The 22,622-nt window shown below is 43.4% G+C and overlaps 1 protein-coding gene across 2 annotated transcripts in view; it reads right to left on the minus strand.

Annotated features, from left to right (window-relative positions):
* ARPP21 (cAMP regulated phosphoprotein 21) overlaps window positions 1-22,622 on the minus strand; it is a gene marked incomplete at its 5' end in the record, with an annotated part of 96,453 nt that overhangs the window by 15,625 nt on the left and 58,206 nt on the right. For both annotated transcript variants that reach the window (XM_080611754.1, XM_080611753.1), the window contains one exon: window positions 20,576-20,702. In XM_080611754.1, coding sequence (XP_080467880.1) covers window positions 20,576-20,702 — 127 coding nt within the window. The remainder of the gene's footprint in view (window positions 1-20,575; window positions 20,703-22,622) is intronic.

The following is a 22,622-nucleotide window of genomic DNA, read 5'->3' on the forward strand; positions in this document are numbered from 1 at the left end:
CAGCTAGCCCAGTGTTATCGCTGCAAGGATGCTTTGGTTAACCCAACCAGGGCACTAGCCTGAGAAGGCTGATCTGCCAAGCGAAAGCGTTTTATGCAGACTTGTTCTGCAAACCCCATAGGATCAGTCCTGATCCCCTTACCTGTGCTCAAAGTCTCTGCAACTGTGCAGCTGTAAATGATGCAAAATTCACTTCATGGGCAAAAACCCGAAGCATGGCACAAATGTAACGGTAGGAAAGTCTCCTGAATGCTTGTGCTCTGTATGCTGTGGGTCTCCCCAGGGTGATGCCTGCTATCACAAATCACTGGGGCAGAGCTGACACCGAGCACTCGCTGTCACACAACACACTTTTAATAGCCTGCAACCCTAGCAGAGCTGCATTTACAGTCTTCATGGCCAAAGCTATCTGCAAACTCTGAACTCGTGAGGGATGCCAGCTAAGCATCCAGAGCTACGGAAAATGCACAATAAAGACCATAAACATCTGGAGCTTTAAACTCAGCATAAATACTGAAGCTCAACCTGGGTGTGTGGCCAAGGTAGATTTGAGAGCCAGCAGCAGAACTTTTTCCTTGCATACACCATAAATTTTGATGGCTTTTTGCCTGCCTGGGACAGCGTATACCCTGCGAGCATCACTTCTCCCCGCATATTAGTTTTCCCATCTGTAAAATAAGGTTTTGAGGGGTGACTTCGTTGTGAGCCATTCTGAAATCCAGAACTGCTGAGAAGTGCTACGCACTTGCTAGATAAAGTCAATGGAAAAACAACTGATCTCCAATACAATATCTAATATGAAGAGACCTTTGAGTGCTGAATTTGCTTAGAGTTACATACCGAGCTTTGTGGAATTTTCAGTTGGATGAAGAACCCGACCTTGATCCAAAAAAGCACCTGCAAGGGTAGGGCTGAATTCCCAGAGCCCAAAGTCTGCCAATGCTGGCAGGAAGGCGAGGAAAAGGACAGCACAGTAAGAGCCATTTGCCAGAGAACAAGTCTTAACTACAGGTCTCGCCAGCCACCAATACAAATGGGCATTTTAAAATGAACCTGGAAGGGTTTGCAAAGGCTCTGCAATGTTCACTAAAGGCAACTGTCAGCTCCCCAGGCTCAGCAGAGAGATGTCATCTGTGAAAAGAGCAGGTTTCTTAGTGGTTTTCCACAGAATCACAAGCATCCTTCACATGTGGTTCCTGTGATCCCATGACATGATCTACGCATGTGGGCAGGAGTATGCATTCCTACACATGCAATCACTGAACTGCACACAGCACCATCATCCAAGTCGACCTTAGGCTAAAATACCTGTTTCTTGCTCACGTGGTCTGGCTGGGGTAGCTGATTTCACATACTTCTTCTGGGGCTGCTCAAAGTCAAACTGCAAAGCAGCTGCCAAAAATGTCTCTCCGTGTACGATTTCCAACACGCATTTCTGAAGTGAGGAGCCAATCTGCTGAAAATGCCTGTGTTGCTAAAATCTCTGAAAAGAGAAAATCACAGGATCTGCAGGCACATCTGCAGAACGCTCTTTAGCAGCTACTGCTCATGCCGAGTGCAAACCTTGAGCACAAACACTGGCGTCTGTAACTTAAAAAGGACAAATGTAAGTCAGCCCTTTAGACTGCTCCTCATGACCAGGAACTCGGTCTGCACCTATACATTTTCCTTACGGCAGAGCCATAGTTCAATTTCCAACCATTAGCATAACTTCTTCAAACTAAAACCCAGCAAATATATCTGCTGCAAATAAATAATTTTCTAATTATAAAGCCTGACTACTTTATAGACCATCTTCTCATATTCTGGAATGAGCTATTGCATCAATTAAAAGAAAAGCTCTTTTTTTTCCCATCATAGAAGAAGCTATGGCAAATTGGTTCATAAATATTCACTAGTATTTTAGGCATGGCCATAAAAAGGAGACATTTTACTGGCTGTCCTGGAAACAACGCATTTAATGTCAGAGCATCCCTGAGAAAGGCAAGCTGAGGAGAGGCTCTTGTTGCAAAGAGTAACAGCGAGGTCCTGAAGCAGCCGCAGGACATGCTCATAGACAGATCTATCACTGTTGCAGGAGAAGAAAAACAGGATGGATGAGCTTGTGTCTGCCCAGAGCTTACAGTGACATTACCAGGAACAAGCATGGGAGGAGGCTGTGCTGGTGGATGGGAGCAATCCCACCCACCATGCCTGGGACAGGGACAGCACAGTTGGTCCGTGCCCAGGAAAGTGGGTTTAGCTGTGCTAGGACACAACTTTCCCTCTCCCCAGGTCACCACATCCCAGCTCCAAGTCCTCATACCACGCATGCTCCTGGCTGTTTGCTATAATTCAGGGGGAAGGACTCGCACATGAAGGAATTAATCAGGCCTTATGCACAATTAACTACTTGTGACTTCCCTGCTATGCTAATCCTGCAGGTCCCAGGTAAGAAGGCTTGTCTGCAAGTGCTTTCAGGATTTGAGAAGGTTCCTTACCTTAAATCCACACAATGATTAGCCTGGTGGGCACACTGCACAGAACAGCAAATAAACTCTATGAGGCGGGGATGCTCTTGCACCCCCCCGCTGTCCTACTCACTGCAGAGACTGAGTAGGACAGAGCCTACTATCACTATGTAGCTGCTCTTCCTGCTGCACAGAACAGTGGAAGAGGAAATGACCTACAAAAAACCCCTACCCCAGCCTCATGAACTGCTTAAAAGAGTGAAAATTAACAAATCAAAAACAAACTGCAAGTGTTCTGAGAAATAATAATCACAATTATAAACCACATCCCATAAAAATGCTCTCTTCTTTAGAGAGCAAGGCAAAGTTTCCATTAAAACAGAGTCAGGGCTGCTCAAATTTGTTTGGCAAACTAAGTTATGATGCGTTACAATTTACACATATAAAAGTCCCGAACACTATCAAGACTATAAAGCATGAAGATAACATATTGCTCTGGCAAGTGATAAAACTGCTTGCAGTGACAGCTGTGATTTATTGGAGCAATTCAAATACACTTTGAAAAGTATATTAGCTTTGCCTCTGCCCACAAAGGGCACGTTTCAGCAGGGTAGGCCGTGCCGGTGATAAATTACACACCAGCAAGGACTGAAGGCAATTGGCAACATCAGATGCCCCAAGGCCCTGAATTACTGCGATAATGTGGTTTTTGTGATAATACCTCATGCAACGGCACCCGGGCACCTAAAGAAACACATCAAAGCTGTGTTTCTGTTGGCTTTTTGGAAGATAACATGACAATGGTGAGAGTGGCTGGGACTTCCCAGCTAATGCTGACACACAAAGCGATTACAAATTGGCTCTGGAGCAAAGTTTGACACAGAGGGTCACAGTTTAGACACTACCTTTTAGGTGGAAGCTGGAAAATAACTGCCTTTTGCTTCCAGCTTGTAAGGCACAGAAGCAAACCACAGGCTATGGACCTACATGCTATCAACCTACTGTAGGCCTTGCCTGCACCCATCTGCTGCACCACTTTAACAGGACCAGTAAAGTGACCCAAGTGCTGCTGCACTTCAGTTGTGCTAATACCCAGAATGGGATGGGGACTTGGCCATACTGCGGTCACCACGGCTATCCTGGCACCTGCATCACCACTACTGTGAAGGAAGCACACTCCTGAGCACACTTGTTCACTGGTCACAGCAGTTTAAACTCATGGTAAGAGCCAGGTGTTCCCATGGCTCAGAGTAGCACTGGAAAAAGAGGACAGAAAAAGCACGATGCCCAGGTCTCCTCCTACAGCAAGATTTCATTTCTGCAAAAGCATAGAAAAATTACTTTATTTTAAGACACTTTGGGCTAAATTCTACTCTTTAATGTACCAAAATAGACTGAGATTGACTTCAGAGTCAAGCTGGACTTCAGAAGGTGTCCTTTGAAGAGAACAGGTATTGGACAGTGCCATGGAAAGCCACACGGCAGACTCTTCTCTTTGCGTTACCAGGGACAGTTTAACAAGTAGTATCTGCCCCCACAGTTACAGTCTTCCCATTCTCACACAAGGGGAAGTACATCTTTGTGTCTTTACAGCTCCTAAATTAAGAGCAACAAGAGAAATGAATGACCTGGTGTCAGTTTAAGCCCAGTCGGCAACTCAGCCACGCAGCCGCTCGCTCACTCCCCCCAGTTCCGGAGGGATAGGGAGGAGAATGGAAAGAATATAACTCCCACAGGTTCAGATAAGAGCAGTCCAGTAACTAAGGTATAACACAAATCACTGCTGCTACCACCAATAATAATAATAATGATAAGGGAAATAACAAGGGAGGAGAATATAACAGCTCACCACCCTCCGACAGATACCCAGCCCGACCAAGCAGTGATCTAGCCTTTCCGAGTAACCTTTTGGGTCTTTGAAGTACCCTCTCCTTTGGCAGCAGAGTGCAGGCCACAGCTGGCTTTTACTTGGAGGGGCGTTCAGTACGCTTGGCATAGACTACCTCAGGAGGAGGTACTTCAAAGACCCAAAAGGTTACCCGAAAGGGCTAGATCACTGCTCGGTCGGGCTGGGTATCGGTTGGCGGGTGGCGAGTGGTTGTATTCTCTTCCCTTGTTATTTGCCTTATCATTATTATTATTGGTGGTAGCAGCAGTGGTTTGTGTTATACCTTAGTTACTGGGCTGTTCTTATCTCAACCTGTGGGAGTTACATTCTTTCCATTCTCCTCCGCATCCCTCCCGGAGTCGGTGGAGGAAGGGAAGGGGAGTGAGTGAGCGGCTGCGTGGTTCTGAGTTGCCGACCGGGTTTAAACCACGACACCTGGCCAAAGCAGTTACATCCTGCTGTGGATTGGAAGGAGTTTATCAGCAATTAGACTGTAACTGGCTCATCTCCAAAAGGTAAATAACATTTAACAAGGAGTTTGCTTCTGGTGGGCATTTTTAACTTCTATTTAATCCAAATACTCCATTGAGAAGTGACAATGAGTATCTATTTCTATGATACCCATTACCATATCACATAAGGATCTCAGAAATATTGCATAGTTATAGAGTTTGTGTAACTTTTTAGAGGAAGTTGCCCATTTCTTGAGTTTATGCCAGTAAATACCTGAGAATTGTGTTTCTGTATTTACAGTATCCTTATGGAAAATGCCCCAGTGACACCGTGACTGTAATGGTACAAAAAACCTGCATACAGGTTAATGTTTTAAGAGCAAACTAGCTGAACACTTTTCTCCACAGGTGGAGAAGATGCAAAAAAGGCAATACTTACTGGTTATTATCCTAATTTCCCTAAAGCAAAGAGCTCAGCATGTTTTTGAACCTGCCCCTTCATCTATTTTTGCAGCTCTAATCTAATGATTAGACGAAAGAACCTTTTTTTCTTGGCTTGAAATTGAGGGTAGTGCAGATAAAACAGCACAGTGCATGTTATCGCTTCCACTTATTTATGGCTTTTCAGCACCATTCTTCAAGAAACATTAGCAGGAACTGAATTGATTCTATGTTAAGTGTTATTCTTAATAGTTTTTTCATTGCTACCTAATGGAAATATAGATTCATCATTATTTTAAGCTTAATGCAGTGTAAAAGAATTAGTTTAGTACACTGTAATTATGATTTTTTTACAGCACTTAATAGACAAGGCAGAAATAGATTTCTGAAAGCAACGGAAAAGAATGGCAGCATTTTTGTTTCTTCAGTAACAACAGGCTGAGTATCAAAGCTGTAACAAGGAAGTCGCTCCTCTCCTTTGTTTTTCTTGTCTGCACTCATCAGATTTACATTTGTCACTGATATAAAGGAACGCATTTGCAGCATCCTTCAATTCTACTGTACCAACAGAACAGAAATACATCTAAACTGGCTAAACTACCTCTGAGCAGGGGAGGGATTCTCCCCTCTCAGCAGCAAATAGTAATTTCCACGGCCCCTGACTTAATTCAAAGACAGAAGACGTAAGAACAACCTTCCCTGTCCCATCACCTGCCTGCGCCTGTTGTAGTGAAGCAAGGAATTAACCCTCAGAGCATTCCAGTGATTGGGGCAGTAAAAGCGACCACAAGTTGCTTATTTCTACTCCTCCCACACCCTCTAATCCAGAAAACATTCACTTTATCCCTATTCCCTGGAAAATTTAGCTCTTCAATAGGTTCCAAATCTCACTCCTTCCCAAACACCCATTTCTATGTTGCAGTGAGTGTGATGGACTTAAGATTTCATGACTCTTCTTGCAAGAAAAAGGCTAACCAGAGAGCATCATGCAAAGGAAAGGAAAGGAGGTGGTCTCTGCTCTTGCCGTTTGCTCCTTGCTGTCTTCCTTTCCCCATTTTCTCCATACTGCTCAGAAATCTTACTAAGGCACATAGTTCCCCCCACTTCCCTCCCTTTTCACTAGGTGTTCAATAATACTCAGCCATGGGTCTAGCAATGATGGCAACACAAAGGACGTGTTAACATGAAAACTGGAAATACTCCATGCATGCCAGGTTTCTTAGGGCTCTGAGGAAAACCGTAGCAGGATTCCCCAGGCCTAATTCACTGGTTCTGGAAAGCTGCCATAAAAGAGCATATAAAAGGTATAAAAGCTAAGTATTTTACCACCTGCTTTGACAGCCTAGGAACTGTAAAGCATCTTTTGTAGTGCTGCCCTTCAAATGAAAGGAAAATTCCCCCCTATATGTTCAATATTTCAGTTTCTGTTCTGTCAATATAAGAATCTTTTGTAACAAAAAGACAAAAGCTTCTCCATCTTTTTGGGATCAATATTATTTCTCAAGCAAGGACAACCGGAATCTCTTTGTGAAGGCTCCATTTTAAAGTACTGCCAAAATACAAATACAATTCTAACTCAAGAGATGATACTCAGCTTTCCAGACCAAAGGCTGAAGTAGCCAGGATGGGAAACCTACATATACACTTGTGTCAAGCAGCACCATTCTCTCCCAAGCCCTGCATGCAAATAAAGAATCTGATGGTGCAGGATGGCCTGTGCAGATGCACATGTCCCAAATGTCAGCTTACATTAGCAGAAGGTTAAGGACTGAAGTAAAGAGAAGTCCCAGACTCCTTAAGGCTCCCTCCATGCTACCCCCACTCTTCCCCACAGTGATCAAACAGTTTCACTACTGAAGGACCCTTCAGCAGGGAGCTGCAGTTGTTCCTAAAGATAGGGATGCTCTTGTAAGAGAAAGCCTGATAAATAAACCTGGAACAAACCACACATGGGCATCTGTGCAGAGAAAAGCAAAAGTCACCCCTGCCACCTTATTTCCAGTAACTTGGGCATATGTGAATGAGATGCAATATTTAATTACCTAATAATCATATAGACTGCAACAGAGTTTGCCCTCCAGACTGCTGAAGTGCCCCCCTCAGCAGGATTTCTAATCTTCATATTTCCTATGATGCGAACCACAGGAGGACTTCAAAATGGTTTTGAGCCTGACAGCTTCTAAAGACTCTGCCTTGGCCCCTACACAGGTCTAGACATTGAAGCATGAAAAACCCCATGAGAAGTACGCTGAGCAGGCAAAATGAAGTGCAATAGATCAAGCCTTGCTGAAATCTGCCTCTGCTCTTGCTGGGACACCTCGAAATGGCAGTCATCTTGTCAAGTGTTAACCTCCTCCTCCCCTGGGGAGAGTTGGTGCTTGAGGCCCAAGGTTTTCTTTCCTCCTTGTTTAATTGTATGAGGAATTGTGACTCAGAAGTCACAAATGTGGGATACTGGTCAATCATATAAAGGATGTTCATTTTTGGAAAGAAGCAGATTGACACACAGCACACTGAAAAATAAACAGGCAAAAAAGCTCCACACATACTTATCTGGTCTGGGGTCATGCCAAAGCACAGGAATTGAAGATGTTAAGAAATCAACTGCTGGTCAACTGGGATCAGAACAGAATATGCTGTCCCTTAAGAAGCAGTATTGCTCACTTCCTCTCATGCTTTCGCCCCAGGTACAGGCAAATAAATCCTTGTACTGGAACTGAACAGCAATTCATACATTATGGCTTTTGCTTATCTACAGCAGAACCCAATATTATACATATGACCCCTTCTAACTGTTGGACTTCTGGGTTTCACTCCAAGTTAGCTCTTAAGATCTTTGAAGAGAAGCCAACTCTTGCAAGTTAAGCAGGTGGTTTTCTGAGGACTGATTTCTCTAATAGACACCCAAACATTCCCCTCTTTTGCACACCCAGGAAGCCCTGCCTTCCCTGCAAATAGCCTTCGCTAACCAGGAAGCCCTATGCACCTTGCACTGAACAATGGTTAACTGAGAGTTCTTAGACCAGGTATTATAAAATAAATCTCCTTCTCAAATTGCTGAACAAGAAGATAAAGGAAATATTCTTGAATCTACTAAAGCAGAGCCTGAAATCAACCACCTGCAGAGCAGATGCACCAATGTCCACCCCTGTTCCATCATCACCAGCACGACAGGTCTGTAGCCAACACAATATATACAAAAATCAAGCCAGATCACACTTCTGATGATCAAAACTTACTGAGATTTTCAAATTACCATAGAATCACAGAACGGTTTGGATTGGAAGGGACCTTAAAGCTCATCCAGTTCCAACACTGCTACCATGTGCAGGGACATCTTGCACTAGACCAGGTTGCTCAAAGCCCCGTCCAACCTGGCTTTAAAAACTTACTATCATAAAAACTGGGTTATCACTTTTTTCACCTCCAGATTAAACACCCCCAGACCTAAAGGATTTGAAAACACTGAAGAATGCTGCTATAAAACAGATATTCACAAGTTTTTGACATCCACCCTTTGGCTTACTGAGCTCAGCAGGATTAGAGCTACTACAGTAACTACCAATGTGCTTGCATGCCATAACCTAATGGAAAGAAGATGAGAGAAAATGCGTGAGATAACCTAAGGAGTTATCAGGGAAAGGTTCTGCTTTACCTGCCCATTCTTTGTGCCATTGCTCTTGACTCACCTAAGCCATGCAGCAGCCACTGCAAGTGTATTAGGACGTTCACCAGCCTGTGAGAAATGAGAAATGGAGGATTTCTTTCCAAAGTCACTGTTGCCATCATTCAGCAAAGCATCCTGCTGGGATCGCTTCACACAAATACAAGCACTTTGCTCACTGGAGACTGAGGCTTTCCCCCCGTCTCACTTCCTCAGTTTCTACTTGACGGATGTGCTGAGCCTGTTCATTTACAGTAGGAAGCTCAGGACAAGAGTTCTTGCTGATTAATTATGGCCTGCTTGGAAACAGCATTTTGCTAGTCAATTAGAAACAGCTCTCTGAGACAAACTGTATTGTCACATGCCCACACATGTTTCTCCAATAAATCGTATCATCCTGTATTTACACAACAGGCCATATTATAGCACAGATGAGCTGCCTAATGCATTCCAAACACTACCCTAAACTCACGTAACATATTAACCAAGATCAAGTAGAACAAGCAAACAAACTGAACTGTGCCCTCCTCCAGACTTCAAATGATGCAGAACCACCAAAAGCCTTGTGGAAGGCAGCACTGATGAAGGCGTCCTAAGAGAAGAGCAGAAAATTGTTTGAAAGGTGTTAATACACCCATGCACCTTGGACATCACCTTCTCCCTCCATATAACAAGTCCTATCACGAGAGACCTGATGTCAGTTTAGCTGAGAGAGCTCAAGAGCATTTTACCTATGCCTGCACTGCAAGGCAATGCATTTGGTGATAGCTTGCATATAAAAGGTGCTTTGTAAAACCCAGCTCCAGAATTTTATACACAAATCACAGACAAATTCACTCTTTCCTGGAATAAAGAACATCAGGAAACCTAATTCAGATTTTGTAATTCCCTGCATTAAACGATAATTCTATTTCACCAAATTACTTTTGCCTTGCGATGCAGCTGCATTCATAATTATTTATTGCCCAGCTCAAGGTTAAGCAAACGAACAGCCTCACTGAGATCCTGTATAAGCCCTTATTTCTCACAATGTACTACAAAAGATTAATTGCTTTGTATTTCTCCAATAGAGACAGAATTAAAATTGCCATTTCATACAAACTATTAACACAGCAACCGCTTTGAAGTAGCCCATTGCTTCTTGCAATCTAATACATTTCCCCTCTCCTGCTTACTCTATAAAGTGCTACTTGGCAACCTTAAAAATGTAGTTTGTGGAAGTTCCTTTGCAGGACCTCTATAAATCCAAGCTTTTGCACTTTTGCAGACTTGGTACCAGATGAAAGGTAGCTCTTGACAAAGAGCAAACTGGAAGCGCAGCTTTGTTGAGCAGATGCCACTGAAGATGTTGCTTTACCAGCATGCTACTTGGAAACCCTGAGGACAGTGCTGAAGCATATAATAAGTTGTTTTGATGGCACAGGCTGGCAAAAAGAGCATGGAAATATATATATATTTTATACATATATATGCACACACACACAATCTAAATATTTACAGGCAAAGTCCATTACTCAGTTCTGGGTTTTCGTTGCATAAGCAACTATAAGAAACACCGAGACTGAAGATGATGAGAAACCCAAACACTTGCAAAGCCATGAATTACTGCAAGTGGCAACACTCAGGAGTGCACACTTAGGGATCCTACATGTCCGATTCCAAAGACTACAGCAGTCAGTGGAACTGCCCAAAGTTTTACAGAGAGTGAGTGAATGAGCAGCTGCCACAGTAAAAGCTTCTTCTTTTTCTGATTTACCTAAAGGTGTCTGAGGAACTTTTTAGAGACCATAGAATCATAGAATAGTCAGGGTTGGAAAGGACCTTAAGATCATCCAGTTCCAACCCCCCTGCCATGGGCAGGGACACCTCACACTAAACCATGTCACCCAAGGCTCTGTCCAACCTGGCCTTGAACACCGCCAGGGATGGAGCATTCACAACCTCCCTGGGCAACCCATTCCAGTGCCTCACCACCCACTCAGTAAAGAATTTCTTCCTTAGATCCAATCTAAACTTCCCCTGTTTCAGTTTGAACCCATTACCCCTTGTCCTGTCACTACAGTCCTTGATGAAGAGTCCCTCCCCAGCATCCTTATAGGACCCCTTCAGATACTGGAAGGCTGCTATGAGGTCTCCACGCAGCTTCTCTTCTCCAGGCTGAACAGCCCCAACTTTCTCAGCCTATCTTCATACGGCCCTGAATTGGATGGCCACTGCGGTGCCTGACCTAATGCTCTTTAAACAAGCTTTATGCTGGGTCCCAGGAAAGGAAAAGAAAATCTCTTCACATTGACATATCCAGTTCTTAGCACAGAGGGCTCTTGGGCGAGCTGCGGCTCCTTGGTATGACTATGGGACAAAAATCAGTATTGGACAAATTGGTGCAATAATGATTTTTCTTTTCCTTTACTTGTTCTTAGGTGTTTCTATGACAGGAGTCAAAAGCCTGTATTTGTCACTAAAATATTAGGATACTGCATTGAAAATGAAAAAGCAGCACATAAAAATACAGAAGGAAAATCTGCGTTTTCGTACTTCTAATCCCAGCTCTTTCCAGATAAACTGGGCAAAAAGCTTAGCTTCCAATTATTCAGGTATGGTCGGGTTAGGGATTCAAACTGCTGAAAAAAGCAGTGTGTAAAAAGGAATTTCAGTTCAACCTTTTAAACAGTGTGCTTATTTGTCTCTCTCTCCTGGAAATAATATTCCTGATGAGGGTATACTCGTGCCTTGTCAGCAGCACACAAACAGGAGCAGAAACAGAAGCTCTGAATAGCATTAACCAACCTCTATTTGTCAGTTCTGGAGAGAATTAATGTAAAATGACTTGCATTTACAGCTGGGTCTTTAGACTGGCAGCAAAGGGGGAGTGAAGAATCACCTCTTTCCCTTCTCAATCTACATCCTATCAGCCATGAAGGAACCCTCAGAAGAGTCTGCAACAAGAAAAGCTGCGTTTATCCTTATCATTCATGATGATAAATGCCAGCGATAACCACTGGAAGTGAAGCCTCAGCAGGGACTATGCATCACCAGTAATAACAGGAATAATCAAGCTGTTAGAACCAGACACGCAGACAGCAAACTCAATTCTTTTCATTCTCTGTCCAGCACCAATGACAGCTACCAGCCACCATGCATTGCAATTAGCTCACGCTGCAGGAATGCTCTCTGCTCTGGTACATAATGAGCAAGCTGCAACAGGGAGCAGGACCTGGGGAAGAGGTGAAGAACTATTTGGAGAGGCATCCCATAGCCTTGCTGTTGCTAAGGAAACCAGCTCCTTTCTTTGGGAAGACCCAAGGCCTGCCTCCTTCACACCACCACTCTATCAGCCTCATTTCACTTGCAAAAAAACAAAAGAGAAATTGAGACAACTGCTCACTAGCTATAGAAATGCATGCAATCTATATATTTAATGTTGGTGAGTCAAAATGAAAACGTCCCTTTCATTGCAAAGGAGTGAATGGCTTGGGTCAATGGTAACTGGCTGTAACAAAGGTTGAACGAAATTCAGCACTGGGACCTTTTTACAGATCAGGGCTGGCCAGCCGAACACTGCTTCAGTTACCAGGACATGGGTCCTGAGTTCCTCTACCCTAACACTGAACACACAGATTCATAGAATCAACCAGGTTGGAAAAATCCTCCAAGATCATCAAGTCCAACTGTTACCCCAGCGCTGCCAAGGCCACCACTAACCCATGGCACTGAGGACCTTGTCTACATGGTCTGTGAACACTTGCAGGGACAGTGACTCCAACACTGCAGCCTGTTCCAACGCCTGAGCACCCTTTGGAGGAGGAATTGTTCCTAATATCCAGGCTAAATCCACACGCTGTGGCCCTTCTTTCAAGCAGCTCATAATACTCACACGCATTTCTTCTGCTGCATCCCAATATCCGTAAGTGTCCTGTTCTATAAGCTTTACAGCGGCAAATGGCACTTCAATTCTTAAATTCTCCATCAACAGCAATTGTAAGGCAGAGGCCCGCTCCCCACCCCACAGTGCAGATCTCTGGTGTACATTTGGAGTATTTCTTCAATTATTAGCTCAGACCCAACTGCCCTCCTGCATTTCTTCTTCCCATTGCATGCCTCCATCTGCAGGGCAAACCAAGCCCCGAAGCCTGTATCCATACTGTGAACAGCATGCCTGAATCAAAGCCGGAGATGGCCTCTGCCCTTCTGTCGATGGTGGGTCTCCACTAGTTCTAGCTTAGATCTGTCTTTGCTCTCAAGGACTCCAATATAAACCCTTTGAATTATTCAGTGCTGGAAAATTCCATCTCAAGAAGCGGGAGCACCGCGCATTGATCCAACACAGAATTAGCGATAGAAATGGTGTCTGACACTTTCTGGCAAAGAAAAGGAATATAAAGATCCTTTGTAGACACTGTCGAATACCTCAGAATGTTCCCTACATCCTAGTGTGGCCTTTGCAGTTTTTACAGAGCCTATTTTGAAATCCTACCCCCCTGCACAATGCTCTCAGAAATCTTTTCTCCCTAAGCTTGCTCCTGTACATTAACTTACATGGGATTAACACATACTAATTCTCTAAAAAAAACCCTAATTTTAAATCTGTATTTCAGTGTGAAACCCCAGGAATGCTCTCAGAAATGGCTCATATCTCAGTTAGTGCTAGAGAAATTGAACAGAACTTGAGAAGCCTTGAAAGAAAACCACAAATGAATGCCTGTCTTAAGATGCTTACGGCTGTTGAGCCTGCTGGTGTTCTCTTCCCTCAATGTTTGCTCTCTCTTGGTGTGAATGCTGAATAATTAAACAAGTCACTTGAGGAAGAACAAAGCTTTTTGACGGAAGTGATTTTGTCTTTCAGTTTTCAGAATCAAGTATGCTGTAGGGAGTGCGACAGTATTAATTCTGCTATTACTTTAAATTACAGATACTCTGTAAAGCCAAATACTGGTTCATTACTGGTGCAGCTCTATTGCTTAATGTCAGAAGGACAGCAGGATTTAGCGTTTCTAAGGCTAGAAACTGAAAAACTTCGAAGCCCCAGTCCTGGCTTTCTCAGCAAGCTTCTGAGAAGTCTTGAATGCAGTATTCAGTCACAGCATCCTCCTCCAGCAGTACAGGAACGAAATCCAGGGTGCAAAACTCTAGGGAGGAAATTCCCTGCGGCTAGCTAATAGGAAACACTGAGGAGGTGGATGGGTCTCGAAGCTAATCTTAATCACACACCATACACAATAGCGAAATACTGTAAAAGCAAGACCTTAAAATTGCAAAAAGGAACATAAAACATATAATCAGAACTAAGTTTCATGCTTTACGCCCTTCTTTGTCATGCACTTAATTCCTTCACACCTTTAAAGAAATCACTGTAAGAAAGATGGAGAGCACCCCTGCACAGCAGAGATCTCAAGGAGTGTTTTCCCTGCAGTGCACCACATGGGTTAAAACCCTCTCAGGCCAAGGCATCTGGGTTTCCCATACAACGGGAATGCCTCACATTGGAACCACATCTCTAAGACAGCTGGCAGGCGCTGCGCTCTGCCTTGCAGATGCTCCTGGTCTCAGACACAGTACTGTCCAAACAAACAGCTTGTAGATAAAGCTTAAAGTTTCTGGGCAACTTCAATGTAAAATACTTGCACAGAAACCAATGATATCATCAGGGATCACTTCCAAATCACAATTCTCAATTTAACCTTCCTATTGCAACTGCGGCGAACTCTTCCTTGATCTGGCCCTACTATTCCATAAAATGCCCTTAAATTTCAAAGCCTTACAACAACGTTAATGAACACAGCACTACATCCAAGCGTCTAACACAGTAGGGCTTTGTCTGTCCCCTTCCTATCAAGCCCCTGTAAAAATGGACGCGCATCCCTTGCAATCCAGTACCTGCTGAAAAAACCCCAGCATTGAACACAGATGGACACCTTCAGTACAAAGCTGTTTCACCAGTGCACTGCTGGAGAAATAGTTACTGTGGATAATTAGATACTTAAATATTGAAGTTGTTTATGTTTACATAAGCACAGAAATTATAGGGGGGAATTATGCAAACAAATCTATCATGGACCAGGAGCTCCTGTCGGGTTGCTAATGAAGGTAGAAAGCGGCAATCTTTCTTTATAAGGTTTTCTAATGACCATGCTAACAAACCAATCTTAATATTAGTGCTGCACATTTCCTTTCCCCCAGTTTCTTTCTGTATCAGCTTACAGGGACAAATGCTTTCAGAAGACAAAGGGGATGAGAGAGATGGGAAGATAACGCTCCTCAATTATGCTGACACCTAAGAGATTAAATTAAGCAAAACCTCAGTATTTCATTGTCAATTTGACTCTGATTTCTACGTAAAGAGATTTATGGACTCTCTAAAGGTACAGTTTGTCTTTGCTTAAATTTGTTTCAGGAATGCCTTAAAAAGACAATTACCTCTTTCTCCTTACTGGAAGCTGTAAAGGCTAATACCACAGTACTCCAGCAGAAGTATTACCTTTCCTTCAAGACAAATATTTGCTACTTACAGAAGTAAATACTTAATGTATACTTATGAAGAAAGGATTCTACACCCAGGCAGTGCTCAGACACGGACTTTGCTCACATAACAACCTCCTTTGCCTACTGTACACAACCAATAAGAACTGGAATTTTAGGAAAAAGCAGAGATTTCTTATGCAATTTGAGCCTTATGCTACCTGGGCACTGAAACAGGTTATAATGGCAACATTTGTGGATTCTCAAATGCATGGGAAACCCTAAAATCATTACATTACCTGCAGAAGGGACAGACCATCCAATTATGCCAAATACCATCTTATTTTCTCTGGAAACATTGTAATGCAAACCTTTGGCTGCAAGATTGTTTTAACCAAATACTACAAGTCTTAGCCGTAATCTCCTCTAAAGATGATCTTCATCACTGATGCAAAACAAACACCACAGATCTTTACCTTACAACTGTGTGATAAATAGAGTTAACTGCCTTTTAGAACCGTGATCTAAATCCTTAAACAAGGATCTAAATACTATTATAATCTTAAAGTTGCACATTGAAATTATCTGGCACATGTAAGGTACAGACACAACAACGAACCAAAGTAGGAGAAAAATCACGAGTTGTTGCAGGTTGTTCATTTGTGAACAGCAATAAGAACAGTTGCATATCCCAAAGTAATGCTCATGTACTTATCAGCTCATGTTTATGAAGCACTTTAAAGATGAAATGTCCTTGCACTGCACAGCACTTGTTATACAGAAAGAAAATAGACACAGAGGTATAAAAGACCCCATTGCCAATTTCTTCTATCATAATAAAATACAAAACATTACTGATTTATCAGCAATATATCTCTAGTTTTCTATTCAAACACAATACCTAGAAGTGAAAGCTTTCAAACAATCAATACAGAGGTAATTACTGAAGAATGAAATACTAATGATGCTAGACATGCAATTTATTATGTGCTGTTAGATGAGAACACAGAAATAGCATTTTCTTCTGCACGGTTACAGAACTGGGCAAGTCACAGTATCTTAAGTATCATCTGTTAGAGAGTGCAGAAATGAGTAATGACAACATACCCCAAAAGTACTTCTGTTTACAGAGCAGGCTACCACACTGTCAGAGACCACATTTTTAGCCTGGAGAAGAGAAGGCTCCTTAAGGGGAGACCTTATAATAGCCTTCCAGTGCCTAAAAGGGCTACAAGAAACCTGGAGAGGGGCTTTGACAAGGACATGCAGTGATAGAGACAAGGGGCAATGGCTTTAACGTGACAGAGGGGAGATTTAGATTTAACATTAGGCAGAAGCTCTTCTCTGTGAAGGTGCTGAGGCGCTGGCCCAGGGTGCCCAGAGAAGCTGTGGCTGCCCCATCCCTGGCAGTGTTCAAGGCCAGGTTGGACACAGGGGCTTGGAGCAAGCTGCTCCAGTGGAAGGTGTCCCTGTCCGTGGCAGGGGTTGGAGATGGATGAGCTTTAAGGCCCCTTCCAACCCAAACCAGTCTGGGATTGTGTGATTTTGACTTGAAACAAACGTAATTCCAATGGCAGAGATTTTTACAAAAGCTTCATGGAAATCTCTTTTTGTCCCAGGCTGATGCCAGAAATGGGTCATTTACATTCTCATCTGAGCCTGCACTTAAGGGGAAAAAAACCAGCAGAAGGAGTAAAGAAACCCCCACAGAAGTTCACATGCTTCTCTCCAGATGATCTATTGCTGCCAGAGCCCTAATCTAATTTTAGGTGAGCTCATCTTTTTTTCTGCCCTGGAGCCACTTTAACTTAATATTGCTCTCCTTCCAGAGCCACGAGAGAGCACAGGCTCCCTTTCCCACCACAGATGCTGTGCTGACATTTTACTTTAGCTGTTTGCTGTAGAAGCCATCAATATTGCTGCGCTCCTGAAGAGACCTTTTCTAAGCAAAATGAAAACAAATAGCTGGCATTAGATCAAACGTTGACCTCTGCAGCCCAAAGGTGGAGAAAATAACATCTAAATTCCTTGCGGCTGCTTCAAAAAGCTCCTCTAAGCATGCAAACTTCTGTATGTTAATGAAACACCTTCTGAGGTGCCAGGCTCCCTGTTCACACTGCAGGGCACGCCACCCAGCAGGTATAGGCAGGCAGTATGTGCAGGTAGGGAGCCTGGCCTCCCATGGGCTCTCCTGCACTGCAGTCATCCTCCCTCTGAAGCATCATCAAGCGTTGTGAGGTCTTTGGGGAAAGCATTTCAAACATCAGTGTTTCATCTGCCTCCTTCTCGTTTGTTCCCCCTTTCCATTCACAGCATTCCTGACCTGTTTCACCAGTCCTCCTTCACCTCTTCATTTTCCTGCCCTCTGTTATCCCCAGCTCCTCCACAACCTGCTCACATGCTAATCTGAAGCTAAGTCTACATGGGAAGGGAAACCATAGCCTGAAACACTCACTTGTTGCTTGTCATTTTCCAGCCACGTACACGCTTTTAGGAAGATTTAAAAAGGCTTTTTGGTGGGTTTTTTGGTTTGCTTTATAAAAATGTGCTTTCTTAAGGGAAAAGTAGTGAGGGTACTCTGCCAGTTTTGCTCAAACAATCCTCATAGCAGTAACATTTTGAGTTCATCGTCTAATTTCTACCCTATTTGACTGAGAGGTGAAAGCTGCAGAGAGATGACATGTCTGAAGTTTCATAACAATCAGTGTCTTGGAAGAGGAGAGGTGCTCCCCAGCTCCCCTGCCCTCCTGTTGATAGGCTGCAGTGTGAGCTCGCAGGGATTTGCTCTGTTGAGTTCCCACCACTCCATCTGCTGCAGTGGCAAAACACCATCTCTTGCCCAGTGAACAGCTACTGGACATCAAAGAGGAGCCCAAAGAGATGAGGACTTTGCAGGTGGACTGAGGCCACAGGTCACATGAAGAGAAAAATGTAGTGTGTGGGGAGGCTGATGCTAAGGAAAGCAGATACGGTGATGCCAGGCATGAAACCACCCGAGATCATCGCTGAATCATTTGGGGTTTTGGTGTCTCAGTGCTTACAGTGAACCTTCTGCAATAAATCATAGCATGAACAATCATAGAACCAACTAAGTTGGAAAAGACCTTTAAGATAATCAAGTCCAACTGTTACCACAGGACTGCCAAGTACACACTAAACCATAGGCTTTCCAATGCCTTAATTTCTCTTTAAGTATAAATTATGTGACATTTTAGAAAACTAGTTATTGTCCAAATACCCATAGATGCAGTGGAACATAAATTCACATTATCCTTCCAGCATCTCCAAGATAAGACCTGTAGAAAACTGCAAATTGTTTCCTGTCATGCCTATCATAACGCTCAGGTGACAACTATGGGAAAAGGATGTATCTGAGCCCAAAGGGATGGACCAGCCTGAGGAATCTGTTCTCAGCCAAGTCTCAAGATCTGAGAAGAGCTAAATGTTTAAAATCACCACCACAGCGGGGAGTCTAAACCGTAGGCACAATGTTTTCAGTTTTAAACAAGAGATGAAAACAATGCTTCCAACTGAGCAGGCAGCTGAAAGAGTGAATTGCAGGGAAAGGCTGCCGTGCTAGAGATTGTACACAAACTCCTTGACTCATGTTTGCCAAACACGTAAGGAAAATGATGCAGTAAACACAGAAACAAAATTAACATTTGCATCTCTGCATTGTCTGCCCCCAAACGTAACAGCTCCTGTGCTACAATATACCTTTAAAACCAGGATTTCCTCAAGATCAAACAGCTGGATCTTCTCCAGAACATCACTCAAGTGCTTTAGACCATCTCTTGTGCACTTCATTTACCATAATCTCCATTATGCTACGGATGTAGCATTAAACTTATAAATATGGCTTTATAACAATACAGTAGACCCAGATAACGTCATCTAGGTTGATTTGCACTGAGGTTCAAATGCCCACTATATAGAGATAATAAACGTGGTACTAGACTGTTAGGTAATAGCAGCTAGAGGAGACAGATGACCTTTGTGCAATATTTCACCCTCTCCCCTCTCAGGGACGTATAAAGAAGAAGGTATGAAAGCAGACACAGTCAGGCACCACTGACACTGACCAAAACGCCACCATTTTTATTAGAACAGCTTGAAAAACAAAGCCAAAAAAATCCCCAATCAATCGCTTACTTATAGCTGTGTTTGCTGCGTCTGTTTCCCTGAGCGTGAACAAAATTGCCAGCAGTCACATTAGAAAGACAGGTTGATGGCTGGATGACCCCATAACTCTTGTTCACATCTCATGTCTGCGCTGCTGACTTGCATCCTAAAAGACTTCCGTATCAGAGCCTCTGCAGGGAACCTGCTTTGCCATTCAGAATGGGTTTTGCCAAACCCAGACAGAACAATGAATGCTTTGTCCTACCCAGCACGTCTGTAATTGCAAGCCCTACCAGGAAACAACATCCCCTGCACCTTGGAGTTACTGTCTGAGACACTGAATGAGGGGAGATGTGCACTAAAGAAACACACAATCAATAACTTAAACAGAAAAACCTCCAAAACCAGAAAAACTCTTTATTCCCTCGAAAGGTGAGGATCCCTTCACAAGCACAACCCCTGCCTTCCCCCCAACATGCACCAGCCCAACTCTGCCTGTGTCCCTCTTAATCTGGTGTCATCAGGAGTGGCACGACACAGCAGGAAAAGAGACCGGTTCACTGTGAGACCTGCTACTCACTCTCTTACAGTGTAACGGCCCCCCTTCCAGCTGCACCCTTCTGCGGGGAGCTGGTGCTGATGGGCATCAACCACATAGATCACCTCGCTGTTCCTCAGGCTCAGGGAGAGCAGAAGGTGATGGGGCACCTTCTGCATCACTGCAAACCTGTCCTCCTTGTAGAGTCTTATGAATACTTGGGGATTTTGCATGATGAAGGACAAACTCCGACAGTTGGCTTGAACATGCAATGCACTGCTCACACCTGGCCCTCCCTGTGCCCCAATATGCGGAGCACGGACACTGAGGACACAACACTGTGTCCAGGAAAGCAGTAGTGAAGAACAGAACACCTCTGCTCTTCCATTGCTCAGTATCCCCAAGCAAAGAGTTTCTCAAGTTGTAATTTTCCCTGTATTTTCAAACAGAACAGCAACCAGCTTTCTTCTCTGCTGTTCAAATTCAAAATGAAAGCACAACCAACAGGTTTCACCAGCCAAAGCACTGTGAGCTGCTGAAGAAATGAGTAACAGATGTAAATACCTGCTTGCTGTGCAGTCTGTGGGATCTGTTGACTCCGCTGTGCATTGTACTGAACTGAGGCAATGGGTCTGTACTGCTGAGTTGTTGAGGTAGGGTACTGACCAGATGGGTAATAATACACTGGCATCTGCAAAGAAAGAGAAGAGCAGCTCACTACAGGCCCTAAAGCTCCAAGATTCACAACATGAAACACAACTGGAAGGGGAGCAGAAGTTCAGGTCAAGCAGATTAGTGGTAACAGTAATCAGGAGGAGAGGTTTGCATGGTGTCACTTCAAAAACTGCTGCTTGCTTCTTAGCTTTGCTAGGAAAAGGACTACTGGTGCCCAGATTTCTTCTCAGATACTTTAAGAAACAGGGAAAAAAGAATTTAATTGGAAGAGACAAAACCATACAGGTTGCATAAAAAGCATGTACCAAAGAAATCACAGGAAAGCAGCAAATACTGCAGAAAAGAGGATACAAACACCACCTTCCGTATCACAGTACACATAGAGAGCATGTTGACCAGTAAGTGAACTCTGGCAAAAACGGTCAATTCGCAGCAAAGAATAACCTGAAGTAAAAATACATAGAAGCAAAATAGAGGGGAAGATGGAGAGCGTGTGCCCTTAACACTTGAAAGAAACAAAGATTAAATCCATGTTTTTAACAGCTACAAGAACGTTTCCCTGCAGCCTCTCCCACGCTTGGTGTGAATACAATTACAGTTCAAAACACAACCATAACTTCTTTCTTGCAGGAGCTAAGGGTAAGCACTGAGCCAGCACGTCCTGCTAGGTGGGCTTCTTTTTTCTATTGTGATTGTCTTATAGACCAATGTGTACTACACCACCTCATCACACAGGGAAACATGGATGCTTGAGGGTGACAGGAGCTGCGCATTTTTCCTATACGTGCCATAGCACTGTACGACACACTTGAGCTGAACAGCTTTCCACTGACCTTTGGCAAATTCAAAGCATTTCATTTCATTTACATCTGCAGTGGATGCTGTAGTTAACAGAGGTTGATAGCATATGGTATCATCAAACTGCAGAGGGACACAGCTCTGGCTGAACATTGCTTCTCTGTTACATCCCTAAGCATTTCTTTATACCATTTACTGATTTATTTTTCCCCTTGTGTGTAGCATTTATCCTACTCAGACCTATGCACAGAGTCTTACCAAATGCTTTTGGTTTGGGTTTGGTTTTTTCTTTTCATACAAAAATAAGAACTATTTTTGCCACTTTCATTTGCATGGAGGAAATGCTAGCAGGACAGCTCATTCAACTTGATCATGCATAAAGTATTAGCAGAGTAAAGGTAATAGCTCCTTGTGCATACTGCTAGGACATCAACAGAGACACCAGCAGTTTTCTTAGAGGCGATGTCAGATGAGAAAGCACAGGCATAGACACAAAAGGCTAGGTAAGGAGAGGGTATGGATGGCTACTTGGACAAGCAGAAAACTGCTGAATGGGTAACTGGTGGGAGAAGTGTCAGGATCAACAAAGCTGAATTTGGTCTGGTTGGTGAAGTGAAACCCCCAGACTGACAGTCAATATCACCTGTCAATCAAGAGGCTGAATACCAATTCATTCTTCAAGGTTGATTCATTTTGCCTTCAATCAATGGAATTCTTCCCCTCACTAACAATATCATCAAGATTCAAACAAATACCAGAAAAACAAGAACACTTTGATTGAAAAATATAAGCTCTCCTCCCTCCAGACCTATCAAGTGGTACGTAATGGCTACAGCCTGCCCTTGAGCCATTTGTTTTCTTAGAGACTAAAGTAACCAAAGCAAAATGCCTTTGTAAAATGGACAAAACCAGGATGAACTTTGTTTCCCTCAAAGCAAAGCCACAAGGTATAGGAAAGCTGACCCAGACATTTAAGTTGCAAAATCACTCTTTAACCATCACAGCCGTGTGAACTGTGGATCAGGCAAGTTCAGTGTGATAAACCCATTTTGTGGAAAGGTGACTGCTTTCAGCAAGACTCTACAATAGGAGACTCAAAAGAAGCGAGAAGACTCAGCTTAAGTGAATTCAATGCAAA

Source organism: Psittacula echo (assembly GCF_963264785.1).
Source record: "Psittacula echo genome assembly, chromosome: 2".
In the NCBI taxonomy this organism is placed as follows: Eukaryota; Metazoa; Chordata; class Aves; order Psittaciformes; family Psittacidae; genus Psittacula; species Psittacula echo.